Raw genomic sequence first — 17,902 nt, forward strand, 5'->3', positions numbered from 1 at the left:
AGATTACAGGCAGATGAACATACTGAATCTTCAAGAGGTTAATGTATGGTAAGCTTGTTGTGGGTAGGAAATGTCGAGCACATTAAGCCTACTACAAAATCAATTGCTATCATGGGACCGGGATGTTTCATGATAAAACATAGAAACCTATTGATAGCACACAAAATGGTTGCAGATTCTATATAGTCTAGATCAATCATATAGCATGGTAAAGACATACTTTACTTAAAAAACACATTTTCCCTCATAAAAAGTTATGTTTCATTTATGTCAAAACATTTGAACACATATATTTAAACACAAATGGTACTTTCTAATGACCTATGGTCTTTTTTGAGATTCACCATAAAGAAAAATTCACATAATTGCAGAAAATACAAGGGCTTTGCCAATCAGAGGTTCAATACCAAGCAAAGTCCCTTCCACATAGAACATAACTTGGTACTTTATGCTCCTTGTATATCTCACCATTGATGTAATCATTGCAATCTCACCATTGATGTATATCTCTTTGTACCTTCTAGTTAAATAATATCCATAATCTAAAGAAAAAGATATTTTTCTGGTCGACGTGATGGAAAGGAGGAGTTGGTAAGAACAGGTTGGTCCACATTTTAGGGCGGCGCTTGGAAGGAAGAGGTTGGTCCACATTGTACCTCCTAGGAAAGAAGAGGAAGAGCAAAACTACGCGTAAGCTCTGGATGCGTTGCATAGTGCATTATATGCCGTTGATTCACTCTATGAGTCCTCAGCGACATGCTCCTTCAACACTACGGTCAAATTTGCCTCATCTATTGTGAATAGACAATACAGTCAATAAATGACTTCAGATTTCTCCACTACTGTCACCCAATTCTCTATTTAAAACGATCCTTTTTCTTTCTTTTCCATTGTAACCTCTTTGTCTCTACATCGTTTCAGCTTTCTCCCAAGAAATCTGCAAAGGTAATTACATCATGGCAATTGTAGGGGGAAGTGCTGAGCTTAATACAGGAGCCCGAATTCCAATAATTGGGATGGGGACTGGATCAATGAACATGAACGAGGAGGATATTAAAGCAGCCGTGATTGCTGCTCTTCAGGTATTCTATCTTTTATCAATTCTACCAGATATGGCTGTCTGGGACAAAATATATGCTCTCTTCTATCTTGAACTTTAATTCAAAGTTGTGGGAAGAGATTTTTCTTTTAACTTCTCAAGATTTTACTACAGATGGATTATAGATTCACCTCTGTTCTATTCTAGGAGTGATGTACATGGACAGTCCAATTATGATAATCTGAAGCTGTGTTTTGTTTTTTTAATGTTCTCTCTCTCTTTCTCAATATAGGTTGGTTATAGACATTTTGACACAGCAAGGGCCTACGGATCAGAGCCTGCACTAGGGAAAGCTCTGAATTCAGCTTTTCAGAGTGGGCTTGTCAGCAGAGAAGATGTTTTTGTCACCACTAAACTGCAGAATACAGAACATGACGACCCTGTTGCTGCAATCAAGGATAGTTTAATGTATGGTTTCCTTTTCAAAAATTCAGTCTTCTGTTTTCTCTGTTATGTAGAACTCCTTATTGAAAAATGTTTGTAATATCCAGGAATTTGCAACTAGACTATGTGGATCTATTTCTTATCCACTGGCCTGTCAAGCTGAGAACAGAGATTCCATTTAGCCCACTCAAAGAAGAGGACTTTTTGCCATTAGACATAAAGTCTACTTGGCAGGGAATGGAGCAGTGCATGGAGATGGGGCTTACCAAAGCCATTGGGGTTAGTAACTTTTCCTCTAAGAAAATCGAAGACTTGCTGAAACATGCCAAGATCCCCCCTGCTGTTGATCAGGTAAGGAGTTTGCACAAATGTATTTTTCTGTTTTCATCTCACCATTGGTTTTAACATCGTCTTTAATGAGGTTTCTCACCCACTGTTCAGAGACAAATATCTAGGCTGCTATGTTATTGGGTTATGAGTAGTCGGCTAATCTTTTAGTGTGTATTTGGTTATTTGTCTTGCAAATCTACCTATTTGACTATTCATTTTCTAATATTTCTTCATGCAAATCTATCTATTTGACTGTTCATTTTCCAGTCCATTTCACCTAGCATTACTTGATCTAGTAATTTGATTGTATTGAATTGTACTGAGCGCATGATGATTATGGTATGGAATTACAGGTGGAGATGAATCCAAATTGGCAGCAAAAGAAGTTGAGAGATTATTGCAGCAAGCATAACATTCATGTCATTGCGTGGTCTCCTCTAGGAGCTCCAAATACTCCATGGGGTTCTAATGCGGTGATGGATAATCCCCTTTTTCAAGAAATTGCCCAAAAGCATGGAAAGACTAGAACTCAGGTATTTATTTGTTCATATTCGATTATTTTGGAATTTTTTCTTGGACATGAATTAGAAACTTAGATTGGTAGTGTGCAAATGCAGGTTATGTTAAGGTGGAGTTTAGAGCAAGGAGTGAGTCCGGTGCCTAAGAGCTACAACGCAGGCAGATTAGCTGAAAATTTTCAAGTCTTTGATTGGTCTTTGACTCCCGATGATCATGACAAGATTAGCAAGCTTGAACAGAAAAAGATGCAGTCTGCGGAGCAATATGTTAATAGTACAACCAGCCCTTACAAGACTGTCGAAGAATTATGGGATGGGGAGATTTGATAGTCATGCCCCTTGGTTTAAGCCACTTAGAAGTTGATATTTTATAATAAAGGCATTAGCTTGACTGGGTACATCAAAGTTTTCAATGGGTGCAAATTTTTGTAAGGTTAACTCAGAATGATACAATCTCTGTTTCTGGTTCTTAAGAAAGCAGCAGTCCAAGGCGAGGTTTAAAATAAATTGTGGCAAGGTTTCATGGTGGTCTATATATGACTATTTTCTATTAAAAATATCAATAAATATTCAAGTTCAATTTTTTTTTAAATAGTATTGTATCAGTATTTTTTATATATATACAAATGATGATAGTTTTAACATTTTTTATACTAATTTATCCTCCTTGTCTATTTGTGCCAACAGAATGCAATTATTTTGTACCTTTATCTTAAAGTATGAACTTTAAAGTTATTTATTTGCACCATCCATTATCATCCTTTATTATTGGAAACTACAAAGTCAATGATAAAATAATAGATAGATTTACATAAAATACATACACTTCTCAGAATTTTCTATGGAACTTTACTTTTGACTTAGTACGGAATACAATGATAAGGTGATGGATACAACTATTTTAATTTGAAGATGATATGAGATCTTATGCTAGATTCTACCATTTTGGCTTCATCCAAGTTAACTCATTGATTAATTTCAACAATGAATTTAAATTGCTTCATGTATTTTTTGTTTCTGCTCAACACAAGGAAACTTCCTTGCATTTACATTTAAAAAGACAAGTCTTTGCTCCATATGACATAAAATTTGTTTAATACTTCACTTGGGTGAGATTGCAGTCTACACCCCTTGCAACAACAATAAGGTGGGATTGTAGTCCATAAATAGCTCTTAGCAACTTGAGGCAATAGCGATGACTTCAATGTCTCTCAGCAATAGTTGATTCACAACTTCAAATATTCCATGCAAGTACTACTAAAAACTAAATGACCACATCCTACAACTTTAAGTTGGCAAGAGGAATCACTTTTAAAGTCAAAAAATAATCCATTGATCCATCTCTTTTTCTTGGAGTCTAGCAGGGAAATGGTTCCACAGTGATTTATAAACACACACTCCTCTGCAATAGATTATGTTGGGGGCAATATTTTTGGACTTGGGCATGTGTTTGGACTCTGAAGAGGAATGTTTTATAATATTTAATGAGTGATCTCTTAAATAAAAGCATTCACTCCATTTCCAACACAAATTAAAAAAATATAATAATTAAGGTTAATATTAGAAATTCATATGATGGATCAATTGGAGTTTACTCATGGAAATCCTAGAAAACGTTTTCTTTTATGATAATATGAGGGAATTGATCTTAGAATGAAGTAGAGGTTGACGATGTTTTGCTTGGTTTCTTATTGTTTGAATCATTCAACAATAACAAAATAATAATTAAGGATAATTTTATGGTAATCATTCTATTTATATAGAAAATATACTTTATTAATCAGAGAATAAACATCACTTTGAATGAAGTTCCTGGTATAATAGGTAGTTGAACAACTTTAATTGTCACATCTTACTATCAACACCTTAGTAAGATATTGGACCCATAACACATTCAATCTTGATGTTGCTATAATCATTCCACCTTCCTATGTTGGAGTGACACTTACCAAACATTTGGTTTTGGTTTAGTTCTAGAGGGTTTTTGCCTCTCATTATTGTTTGCCACATATTTCTCATTTATTAGTTGTACGATCATCATTTATTTCACATTCTCTCTCCTCTCTATGCTCTATGTAGAGCTTAAAAACTTGAAAATAGAGTTGTTCATTCACTTTGGTGGTGAATTATAGTAGAAGGTCATCCTTATGGAGATCAACCAAAGTTGGATCGAGAAAATATTTCTTCTTCGAAACTGATGATATCTTAGCTGCCATTTTAGAAGTCCTTAGTATAGATTTCATCAAAGGTCTCAATGGAGAAGTGAGAGATTCAACCAACTAGGCATTCACTTATATGGATCTAAACATGACTAAAACTAAATGTCTAAATTGAGAAGATAATTAGTTTCTGTAGCGTCGTAAATTGTACGCACTCGCTAGGGTGGTACAATTTCACACCTAGTTTAGCACCCACCTTAGTGCATTTTACATTCTGAATTGCATTTCTCCTTTAGCACTTAATTAATCAAATTAATTAGGTCTAAGGTCCTATTTCATCATTCTCTACATCATAAAGTTGGGCCCTTTCACTAAAGCGCGCCCCTCGCATTTTATTCCTTCAATACATCACTCAATCAAAAACCCTAATTAAGTCCTATTCCGAACTTGGGGGCTTGGTTTCAGGGTCAAAACATCTCGAAATCACCTGTAACTTTGGGATTCTCTCTAAAATCATCATATCCGACGGCCCTGAAAATTTGGTGAAAAGTTGTCGGGACCGTCGCGCCCGGTGCACATGGTCCCGGACATTTTTCCCGAAATTTTGGGAGCACGATCCAATCATAAAATAAAGCTTAACCCCAAGAAATTGGTGGGATATTCAATCTCTAGGTCGGCCAAAATATGAATTTTCGATCTAGGGTTTCCTACATAAGAGCTCTCCTTCTTCATTTGAAGGGATCGGATTTTTGTTTCCAGGAACTTCATATGCAGCGAAAGAGCAGATCTTTGAGGACTTCAATAACATTCAACATCATTCTATCAAGCATCTATCAAATTCATTCATCCACTTAGGGCTTGGAAGACATTGAAGAACAATAGGAGATTACCGACTGAAGATTGGCTTGTACTCCTCCCTTGAGGGTTGGGTATGATTTCGTATTGTTTTCATGTCTTTGCATAAGCTTTGATACATCATTTATTCATACTTTAGATCACATTGCATCTTGATTTAGAGCATTTACATTATCATTTGCAAGCAATTAGGGTTTACTTTCTAGGTTGCTCTAGTTTGCTTTCTTGCATTTTGGACCTTGCACACACACTAGGTCTGCACACACAATACATTTTACAAAACAACTTGGCTATTCGTGGAGGTGGAAATCATCGAAGTGGGGGTTTGACTAAGGCAAAACCCTATATAGCCGCCCCTCCCCCTTTTTCAGATATTATTGCAGGTTTCGAGATTCGGACGACGCCGCGGGATACAGATCCGGAGAGAGAAGGTTGGAACAGCACTCTGTGTGAAATTGCAGAGCAGGAGACTGGGACAGGGGCGCTGGGCGCCCTGGTCCCTGGGACAGAGGTGCTGGGCGCCCTGGTCCTCCGGACAGACAGTTTGCAGACAGTTTCCAGACAGTGTTTCAGAGTGCAGAACAGTGGTTTCCGGTGCAATTTTCAGGACAGTGGCGCCCGCGCTCTCGTCCCGAACATTTTCAGTCCGATTTTGACTCCGGGTACATATCTGCATTCTTATTTCATCCTTGTACTTACAGTTGTTCATTGTTTAATCTCAATTCTGCAATCTTGTTATTGGTTCATACTTGCATTTTGGGATTAGGGTTTGAACTTGCATTACTTGATCTTACAATTTCAATAAGGGAATAGAAATCCTAATAGATATCCCGTGGCTCTCTCTTTCACCAAAAGAAGTAGCCAATTGTGCGATATCTCTAGGCTCTTTCGTATTCCGTAATGTGTGTCAAAAGGTAGGATTAGGGTATGATTGACCTAGTCTCGCTTTTTTTCCCCACACATTTTGGTGAACCCGACGTGAATCTATCATTGCTTCCTCTTGCATTGCATTTGTTAGATCTAGATCTAGATTTAGTGTGTTTTCATTTCATTTTCATTAAAAAGAAAAAAAAAGAGTGTGTTTCTTTGCATCGTGTGTTTAAATTTTATGCAATCTTTTCAAAATGTCAGATTTTTATTTGCAAAATGTTCATGCTTTTGATGATTATTATGAGTATAGCCAAGATGAATTAGATGAAGCTTTAGATGAGTTTTTAAACCCTAAAGATGCCAAACCTTCATTTTACCAAAAACTCATAAACCTTGTTACTATGCCATTTAGGTGTGATGAGAAAGATAAGTCGAATGATTCCTCTCAAGGATACATTCCTATCCACTCTTCCCCTGAATCTAGTAACATGGTTGTTTTCAATAATCCCCTCTATGAGGAGATGTCTCCTTTTGAATCAAAAGACAAACCTTTTAACCGATATGATCATGCTTTGTTGGATGATGCTCTTGATGACTTTGTGGCTTTATCGAAATCTTTAAACAAGAACAAGGCCTCTAAATTGGTTAACATGATAAACTTGAATGAACATAATAAGCCTCTCTTTGAAGTCCAAGGTGCTTATCCTTCTCCCACCTTTCAAGTTCTTAAATCACCTCTCCTTACTGTCCAAGGAAGGTATGATCATGATTCCTTTCACACCCCGAATAAACCAATCATCACTGTACAAGGAAGAAAACCTATAAGTCCTTACAATTATGCTAAGCAAATAACTAGAGAGAGTTATCATGCGGTTGCCCATACCTATCATACCATAAATAATAGGCAACCTAATCCTCCTCCTGTTATTCCAGTCTCTCTTCCTAATCCTCAACCAATTCTTCCTCAAGCTCCCCGTATTTCGCAAGTTATGGGTAAGGAATATGATCTCATAGAACAACTTAAAGCTACCCCTGCTAAGATATCCCTTTGGGATTTGATTCAAACTTCTTCCGCTCATCATGGAATGTTACAAGATGCCTTGAAAGATTTGAATGTTCCTCCACCGAATACGTCTAGTAATATAGCATCTTTTGTTAACTCTGTGATGAATCCTAAAGCTCAAATTGTGTTTACCCAAGATGAGTTGCCTACTAGTGAAATTCAACAACAATATAATCCATTGATGATTGTGGTTATCATGAAAGACACTGCTATAAGACGAACACTAGTAGATAATGGCTCTGGCCTTAATGTGTGTAGCATTAATTTATTGCATAAGATGAATGTGGATACGTCTCTTATTGAGCCTGACTCTCGTCCCATTCGTGGCTTTGACAATGTGGCTAAGACTTCATTAGGTATCATCACCTTACCTCTCACAGTAGGACCTGTTACTTTGCCTACTCCTATCCATGTTATGCCGGGAAATTTAACATATAACTTGTTATTAGGGAGGCCTTGGATTCACAGCATGCAAGCTGTCCCCTCTACATTGCATAGACAAGTTAAATTCGTTTATAACAATAAGACATACACTTTGATGGGTGATACTAATTTTCAAGCTTGTCTGCAAACATCTAATTCCAAAGGAGATTCTTCTAAGCCATCCTCATCTAGTGATGACTCTTTAAACAAGAAACCTATCGGTGAATCCTCGCTCTCCGATGATCAAAATCCTTTGGATGAGTCTGGAACTCCTGAAGAAGATCCTTCTCGATTTGAAACTACACATAAAAAGGATTTTGATCCTGAGAAGGTTCTTGCAGGGGATGATTGGGGATCTCTTGATTTTAACCCTACCTTTGTAGGTGAATATAAGGTTCCTTCTAGAGAAATTAAAGTTGAAAAGAAGGAAGAAGCTGAAAATCACAAAGTTGAAAAGAAAGAAGAAACTAAAAATCAATCAACCTTACCTGAATCTATGAGTAATAATTTTGTGGCCGCTTCTCAAACTTCTTCTCCCCACATCTATATTTATGAAGAGTTTGATTCTTTGTCTTATGAAAAACCACCTTCTCTTCCTGAAATGGCTGATCGTTATGGTCGTGGTTTTCGCATTTTTGCTAAGCATGGGTATCATGGAAAAGGTTGTGGTGCTCATGAACAAGGGATAAGAGTTCCTCTAGAGACTAATTTTCAACATTATGCCTTTGGACTTGGCTATAATCCCTGCAGACGTACTAAAGCTTCTAAAAGACCAAGCATTAGTGTTAATGCTATCTCTACATCTCTATCAATACAACATCCTGAGTATATTGATGGGGATCCTTCGGGTGGTTGTGCTTTGGATATCTTCCCTACCGATGATGCTTTAGCTGAGTTCTTGGGAGCCTATGACACTCTTCCTCGTTATCATCACAATAGGGGACTCCCTTATTGTTTGAACACCGAAGCCTATTTTGGAAAAGAGATTGATAATGATGAGATTGTGAAAGAATTCCCTCAGTTAAAGGATACTCCTCAACAAAGTAATCTTCTCATAAGTGATACCACTGATGTTAAGATAGACCTTTGCAATAAAGAGAAAGTTATTAAAATTGGAAAATGTTTGGATGAAGAGGAACGAAAACAATATGAAGAACTATTGCATGAATTCCCTGAGATCTTTGCTTGGGCATATTCTGACATGCCTGGTATAGATCCTAAGATCGTTACTCATAATATTGTCTTAGTTCCTGATGCTAAGCCCGTGAAACAAAAGATTCAAAAAATGAATCCCAAGGTGGCTCTGCTTGTTAAAGCTGAGATTGAAAAATTATTGGAGGCTGGATTTATCCGCCCTATTGACTATTCCCCATGGATTTCAAATATTGTCACTGTGGCTAAACCAGATAACAAAATAAGGATGTGTACCGACTTTCAGGATCTAAATAAGGCTTCTTTAAAAGATGATTTCCCTCTTCCAAACATTGACATGATAGTTGATTCTACGGCAGGACATGCCTTGTTATCCTTCATGGATGGTTTTTCAGGCTATAATCAAATTTTTATTAACCCTCAAGATCAATTCAAAACTACTTTCACCACTCCTTGGGGTATGTTTTGTTGGATAATGATGCCTTTTGGACTTAAAAATGCCGGTGCGACTTATCAACGAGCGATGACCCTTATCTTTCATGATTATATGCATAAGATTTTAGAGGATTATGTTGATGATATTTTAGCTAAATCCTTTCTTCGCATGGATCATGTTAAAATCCTCCGCCAAATTTTTGAAAGAATTCATAAATATCACATGCGCTTGAATCCCCGAAAATGTGTTTTTGGTGTGGATAGTGGAAAACTATTAGGATTCATAGTTTTGCATCGTGGGATTGAGGTGGACACTAAGAAAATAGATGCTATTGTTAACATGCCACCTCCTCGAAATGTGTCTCAACTTAAAAGCTTACAAGGAAAGATTCAAGCTATTCGTAGGTTCGTGTCTCAACTTGCGGATCGTACCTTTCCTTTTACTCAACTTCTTAAAAAGGATATCACTTTTCAATGGAATGAAGACTGTCAGCAAGCATTTGAAGATTTAAAAGTGTATTTGGCTAGTCCTCCTATTCTTCAACCTGCCGAACCTTCTAAACCCTTCCTTCTGTATACAGCTGCTTCTTCTCATGCTCTCGCAGCATTGTTAGCACAACATGATAAAGATGGTAAGGAATGTCCGGTTTATTACATAAGTCGTACCTTACTCGATTATGAGACCCGATATTCTATGATAGAGAGACAATGCTTGGCCATGGTGTTTGCGACTCAGAAATTGAGACATTATCTTTTGAATTCAGAAGTCCATGTCATGGTAAAGTTTGATCCTTTGAAGCATCTTTTCTCTAAAATTGATTTATCAGGACGTCTAGCTAAGTGGGTTATGATGTTAACTGAATTTGACCTTAAATTTGTTTCACAAAGAGCAATTAAAGGACAAGCATTGACCGATCACTTAGTTGAGGCTCCTTCACCTTTCTCCTTCCCTAACTCTGAGTCCTTTCCTGACGACTTCATTCTTTCTATAGAGAAAGATGAAACTTGGGAGTTATACTTTGATGGCTCTAAGTGTCGTACGAGATCGGGGGCAGGAGTTGTTCTTATTTCTCCTACGAAGAAGTCCATTCCTTTATCATATCGCCTAAATTTCCTATGTACCAATAACATCGCTGAGTATGAGGCTCTTATAGCGGGAATAAAAGCAGCCTTAGCTCTGAATATAAAACACATACATATCTACGGAGATTCGCAATTGATTATAAGACAAGTAACAGGAATATATCAAGCAAAACAAGACAAATTATCACAATATAAAGATCTTGCTATCTCTTTATTACAAAATTTTGATTCTTATACCATGGAACCCGTTCCTCGAAAAGATAATCGACATGCAGATGCAATGGCATGTGTGGCTTCTCTGGTATCTTTAGAGGACCCTGTGGTCGATCTTAAATTCGTTATTCACAACCTTATTTCTCCAGCTATTGTAGACGATTCTAGCCTGGTAACATGTTGTGATTTTTTAGACTCAGATGAATGGTACTCGCATATCGTAAGATATTTGACCGATGGTACCTTTCCTGATTCCGCTAATAGGAACACTAGGGCTAGAATCCGCAAGCTGTCTGCTAGGTATATCATTCTTTCTAATGTCCTATACCGAAGGGGTTATGATGGTCTTCTCCTTCGTTGTCTTAACAAGTCGGAAATCCCTATTGCTCTTGAAGAGGCACATTCAAGTGCCTGTGGGGGGCATTTTGGGGGCAAATCCTTGGTTCATAGGTTGCTTCGTATGGGATACTATTGGCAAACTATGCAGAAGGATTCCTTTTCATTTGTTAAGAAATGTCATCAATGTCAACAACACAATAATCTGATTCATGCTCCTGCCCAAGAACTTCGTTCTCAAGTAGCTTCTTGGCCTTTCTCCGCATGGGGTTTGGATCTTATTGGAAAAATTTCTCCTCCTTCATCTCAAGGACACACCTTCATTATAACCGCAACAGATTACTTTACGAAGTGGGTAGAAGCTATTCCTCTTCGCTCTACTACTGCTGAAGTGATTTGTCAATTTCTCTTAGAAAACATCATTTCTCGATTTGGGATACCTTCCACTATTATCTCAGATAATGGGACATCGTTTAAAAACAAGGATGTGAAGAAATTCCTCGAGAAGTATCATATCAAACATCGATTTTCTACACCATATTATCCTCAGTGAAATGGTCAAGCCGAATCATCTAATAAGATAATTGAACAAATTCTTCGTAAAACCGTAAATAAGCATGGTAAGGATTGGAGTAACCAGCTAATCTATGCTCTTTGGGCTTACCGAACGAGTGTATGAATTGCTACGGGAACTACTCCTTATAATCTTGTTTATAGTGCTGATGCTATTATGCCCTTAGAGTTAGAAATTCCATCACTTAGGGTTTCTCTCAAAGGTATAGTAGATGATGACTCTTATAGGGAACAACGACTTCAACAGCTTGAGATGCTTGATGAACAGCGCATAAACGCTCTTGAGCATATTCAAGCGTATCACAGAACTCTACAACGAAGCTATAATGACAAGGTTATTCAATGTTCCTTCTCAGTAGGTGACTTAGTCCTTTATGAGAATCAGCGCAATGTGAATGCCTTGCCTGCAGAAAAGGGAAAATTTAGTCCTAATTGGCTTGGACCATATATCGTTATTGAGGATTATGGATCAGGTGCTTACAAAATAGCGGATGTAGACGGTATGCCTCTTAAAGAACCTATTAATGCTATGCACTTGCGTAGATATTATGCTTAATTCTTCATTTCTTATCTATCTTCTTTTCAAATTCTTCAACATTGGATAATATGTTAGTATTTCTTAATTAAAGCAAAATAGAATTAAATGTTATGTCATTTAATCTATATTGCTTCGTTCCTGACAAGCATGTCTTCTTACTTTATAGTTTGTCTTGAATTCATTAATGTAAATCGTAAAAGGTTTACATTTCTCATTATGCTAGCATATTATACAATGTCTTTATGTATTAAGTAGAATTGTATCATGTTGTGTTTAAGTTCAAAATTAAATCACATTAGTTATATGATTCTTAGACTTAATGCATATTTCTTCCTTATCATCAATGTAGCACTTGATTAAATATTTTAATTAAGTCACACATGTATCAATTTAATCATGGAGCATTGAGAAATCAATCACATGGAAATTAAATTCTAAATATAAATGTACATTTACCAAATGTATTAGATTTAATCAAAACAAAATATACAATGTTTTAAGCATTAAAGATAACACATTTGAGACAAAAGAGAAGCATGTATATATACATATATATATGTGTGAATCGTATACAAATCTAGGTCACTGTACATCCGAAATGTGACCTCTCTTTTACATCATAACATCATCTCCTATCCCTAGGGCTAGTGGCTAGAGAGTGTCGACTGGATGCTCCCTCCTGGTCTGGCCGTGAAGGTGGACCCATGGGTGTGTAGCGCGATACAGATCGTGAGTGACTCCGAGAGGAACTCCTACGATCCCTATCCATAAGGATCGCACGATAGGTGGTAGCCTCGGTCTGAGCCGCTGCTAGATCTCGCCGCGCCTGCTGGAGGTCCTTTGATAGGACTCTCTCTCTCTGCTGCGCCTGCTGGAGTTCCTCTGATAGGACTCTCTCTCTCCCTCCATATATCTACCTGTACTCAGAATGGGAAAAACAAATCCTCATGCCGACCCGCGTTCCCCTGAGGCCTATTGGCAATCTGTGAGGAACTGGGGATCTGTGCTATCATGGAAATGTCTGTCATTGCCTGCTGAATCAAGGAATGCCATTCCTGCACATTAGCTGTGGCAGTAGAACAGATTTTTGTTAGTACCATCCTATATCATCAAAACATTAATCAATCAATATAAACCTACTATACCTGGATCTCCCTCGCGCCAGTAGGGATCATGATATGGTAGTATCTGTGACTGAGAACCGCTAGGCTCCCCTCGCTCGTATACTCTGTCCATGATGGGTGTAGGCTGGACGGTACTGGTGACAGGTCTCTGTATCGCCTCATGTTTCCCCTATTGGGGAATAAGAGGTGGATCTAGAGCTATGGTATTGTCTCCTGAATGGTGGGAGCTGCATCTGATTCCTCCTCATCATCTCTATCCTCCTCCTTGTCGTCCTCCTCATCCTCATCCGCATCATCACCTGCATCCACCTCGTCCTCCTCTCTATCTGCATCCTCATCCTCCTCCTCCTTGTCACTGGGCTGATTGCCTGTAGGTGGATCAGGATCTCCCGCCTCCTCATGACCCTCTCCCTCCTCTGGCTCCTTTGACCTGGATCCCTCGTCCTCGTCTCGGTCTCCATGTCTCCATGGGCCTGGATAGCCTGTCGGATGATCTAGTGGAAAGATAGGACCTGGATATGATCTCATGAACCATGAAACATATCTACGCTGTGCTCCAGGCTCTGCAGAATAGTCAGTGACTACATCCTGATCAGATCCCTCTAAGTCTGTCATCTCAATATCATCTACCATCGGTCTCGCTACTGCTCCAGGTTTGGGAAGGACCCGTGAGTGTCGAGTATTGATGGGCACATCGGCTGGAACACACTGCTCTAGTCCGAACTGCCTCCGTACTCGGTCAAAGTAGAAAGGGACTATGATGTGTGCATATCGTCCTCGCAGTAGGCGGTTCCTCTGTAGACATGCTAACTGTCTCTCCATACCATCCCATCTGTGCATCAGTAGGTAAGGTCTCCACACTATCACCTCGGCTGTCAGTCTGTCAATAATCACTCTCCAATATAATAAATCTCCAAATCTCCACTCGCTGGTAAGTGGATAAGCGAACACCCTAGGTTGCTCGCTCGCTGTACTCAGTGGAAAGCCGACGGGCCTGGTGCATGTGAAATGCTCTAAAATCCACACCTGTAGAAGTGTGCATGTCATCAAACTGCAACCCTGTCCGAATACATACTCCTCAAGGTCGTGATAGAGATGTGCTAGCATACTCCGACCCCACACATACACTCTCCTGTGTCTCTCCATCGCTCTGATACACCATGTGAGGCCCCCATGCATGTGTGTCCCTCACCCATTAGGGTAGATGGCTAGTGCTATGATGGCTATCATAAGGCGTCTCAGAAGTGGTACCTCCCCTGTAGGATGTAAGAGCCAGCTGACCATGATGCGACCTCTCGTCTCGCTCAGCATGACTCTCCCTATGCAATACACTTGCTCTCTTTGATGATCCTCCGCTGACCGATCGGTCACATATGTAACTGTCGCTCCTCTGATAGGAAGATGAATTATACGGTACACATCCTTGAGTGTGACCGTCAGCTCTCCTACTGGAAGGTGAAAGGTGCATGTGTCAGGATCCCATCGCTCCATCAAGGCCATCAGCATCGCAGGATGAAATCGAATGGCCGGCATGAGAATCACGTACCACAATCCTACAATCGATAGTGTGTCTCTCTCTGACTGAGTCAGCCGCGAAATCTGATCTCGCAAAGTGCGAAGAATATGTCCCGCTGTGTGCTCTCTCATGTACGGAAGACCCTGCAAACAAAAACATGACCGTAATCAGTACTCAATCATCGAAATCGCAAATGCAAATCGTCGCACATCATATGCTAGCCCCAGAACCTCTCGCCAGGCCCTGATTGGGGACCATGGCGCCCTGTCAAGGACCATGGCGCCCTGAGGGGACCATGGCGCCCTGTCAGGGACCATGGCGCCCCTGTCAGGGAGCATGGCGCCCTGGGGGGACCAGGGCGCCCCTCAGGGACCATGGCACCCTGGGTGGGCCCCGGTCAGCCTTCGAGGCCCGCATACGATCACGAAAAAGTCAAACATGCGAAAAATCAAAAGTCAAACGTTCAGTCAACTCACCTCGTCCAGTGGCTCGTTGTCGATCACGGCCTGGCGCAGGATCTCGATCCTCGTGGGACGCTCCGGTCATCGTGAAGGCATGATGATGGCTATGTGGGCTCCGCTGCACTGAATAGTATTCTGAAATTAACAAAGTGACGAATACAAGTGTCACTTTCGAGGTATATACTCTCGTTTGATTATTCTTACTTTTTGAAACCCTAATTCTCCTCTGTCATTCATTTTATCATAACTTGAGTTTGGGAGATGCGATTTTCGAACCGTTTGTTGCATTGGAATCGTATTTTCTTTCCCTTACTCTCGGGATGTTCCAAAAAGTGCTCTGATGAAGCCTATTTAGTGAACACCCCTCATCAATACTCTATTACACAATTTGTTGCAAGTAAACATGCTACCCTGTTTCACCTCCCTAATAAGCAAGTCGAAACAGGGGGGGGCATATAGCTACTCATAGATTTCATCACTTTCCCTAGTAAGCATTAGGTGATTTTGTGATCTAACGTGTGTTTTGTAGGGTGTGGTTCCTAACTGTGTACTGCAGATACTGCTGGGGGCTTCGTCCGACAACTTATGGATATATCCTTTTTCAAATAATGTTTACTTTTCTGTATTTTAGCTTGCATATGCATGTAGTACTCATATGACCGGTAAAGTGGGGGCTAAATGTAGCATCGTAAATTGTACGCACTCGCTAGGGTGGTACAATTTCACACCTAGTTTAGCACCCGCCTTAGTGCATTTTACATTCTGCATTGCATTTCTCCTTTAGCACTTAATTAATCAAATTAATTAGGTCTAAGGTCCTATTTCATCATTCTCTACATCATAAAGTTGGGCCCTTTCACTAAAGCGCGCCCCTCGCATTTTATTCCTTCAATTCATCACTCAATCAAAAACCCTAATTAAGTCCTATTCCGAACTTGGGGGCTTGGTTTTGGGGTCAAAACATCTCGAAATCACCTGTAACTTCGGGATTCTCTCTAAAATCATCATATCGGACGGCCCTGAAAATTTGGTGAAAAGTTGCCGGGACCGTCGCGCCCGGTGCACATGGTCCTGGACATTTTTCCCAAAATTTTGGGAGCACGATCCAATCATAAAATAAAGCTTAACCCCAAGAAATTGGTGGGATATTCATTCTCTAGGTCGGCCAAAATATGAATTTTCGATCTAGGGTTTCCTACATAAGAGCTCTCCTTCTTCATTTGAAGGGATCGGATTTTTGTTTCCAGGAACTTCATATGCAGCAAAAGAGCAGATCTTTGAGGACTTCAACAACATTCAACATCATTCTATCAAGCATCTATCAAATTCATTCATCCACTTAGGGCTTGGAAGACATTGAAGAACAATAGGAGATTACCGACTGAAGATTGGCTTGTACTCCTCCCTTGAGGGTTGGGTATGATTTCGTATTGTTTTCATGTCTTTGCATAAGCTTTGATACATCATTTATTCATACTTTAGATCACATTGCATCTTGATTTAGAGCATTTACATTATCATTTGCAAGCAATTAGGGTTTACTTTCTAGGTTGCTCTAGTTTGCTTTCTTGCATTTTGGACCTTGCACACACACTAGGTTTGCACACACAATACATTTTTCAAAACAAATTGGCTATTCGTGGAGGTGGAAATCACCAAAGAGGGGGTTTGACTAAGGCAAAACCCTATATAGCCGCCCCTCCCCCTTTTTCAGATATTATTGCAGGTTTTGAGATTCGGACGACGCCACGGGATACAGATCCGGAGAGAGAAGGTTGGAACAGCACTATGTGTGAAATTGTAGAGCAGGAGACTGGGACAGGGGCGCTGGGTGCCCTGGTCCTGCCAGGACAGGGGCGCTGGGTGCCCTGGTCCCTGGGACAGTGGCGCTGGGCGCCCTGGTCCTTCGGACAGACAGTTTGTAGACAGTGTTTCAGAGTGCAGAACAGTGGTTTCCGGTGCAGTTTTCAGGACAGTGGCGCCCGTGCTCCCATCCTGAACATTTTCAGTCTGATTTTGACTCCGGGTACATATCTGCATTCTTATTTCATCCTTGTACTGACAGTTGTTCATTGTTTAATCTCAATTTTGCAATCTTGTTATTGGTTCATACTTGCATTTTGGGATTAGGGTTTGAACTTGCATTACTTGATCTTACAATTTCAACAAGGGAATAGAAATCCTAATAGATATCCCGTGGCTCTTTCTTTCACCAAAAGAAGTAGCCAATTGTGCGATATCTCTAGGCTCTTTCGTATTCCGTAATGTGTGTCAAAAGGTAGGATTAGGGCATGATTGACCTAGTCTCGCTTTTTTTCCCCACACAGTTTCCATCACCAATGGGCTCATCTTATGTTTGCAATAGGGAGAGAGATATAGAGATATGGATCAAAAGGTGAGATAGGGGAAGAACATGAGAGAGAGAGGGGGGGGGGTAGTGAGACATAAAGATAGAGGGAGAGAGAATAAGAAATATGGAGAGATATAAATAGATAGGAAAAGATATATAGATATAGGGGTCTAAAAAGAGGGAGAGGAAGAGAGAGGGGAAGAGCTAGATGGACAAAGAAAGTAATACATGTCTAGAGATAGAGGGCAGTGGGTAAGATATAGGTAGAGGTGAAGATAGAGTGGAAGAGAGAGAGGGAGACAAATATATAGAGAGGTAGAGAGATGTAGAGGGAGACAAATATATAGAGAGGTAGAGAGAGGTAGAGGGAGAGATAAATATAGAGATAGTGAGATAAAGAGGAAGAGATAGAGAGATAGG

General features: G+C 39.7%; 1 protein-coding gene across 1 annotated transcript; it reads left to right on the top strand.

Annotated features, from left to right (window-relative positions):
* The first annotated feature begins 875 nt into the window (after positions 1-875).
* Positions 876-2,923, top strand: LOC131035611 (non-functional NADPH-dependent codeinone reductase 2). Its single transcript, XM_057967343.2, has 5 exons — positions 876-1,082; positions 1,332-1,507; positions 1,591-1,834; positions 2,167-2,346; positions 2,431-2,923. The coding sequence occupies exons 1-5, from the start codon at positions 957-959 to the stop codon at positions 2,656-2,658; spliced, it is 954 nt and encodes a 317-aa protein (XP_057823326.1). The 5' UTR covers positions 876-956; the 3' UTR covers positions 2,659-2,923.
* The last annotated feature ends 14,979 nt before the right edge of the window (positions 2,924-17,902 follow it).

Source organism: Cryptomeria japonica, chromosome 3, assembly GCF_030272615.1.
Source record: "Cryptomeria japonica chromosome 3, Sugi_1.0, whole genome shotgun sequence".
NCBI classification, from domain to species: domain Eukaryota; kingdom Viridiplantae; phylum Streptophyta; class Pinopsida; order Cupressales; family Cupressaceae; genus Cryptomeria; species Cryptomeria japonica.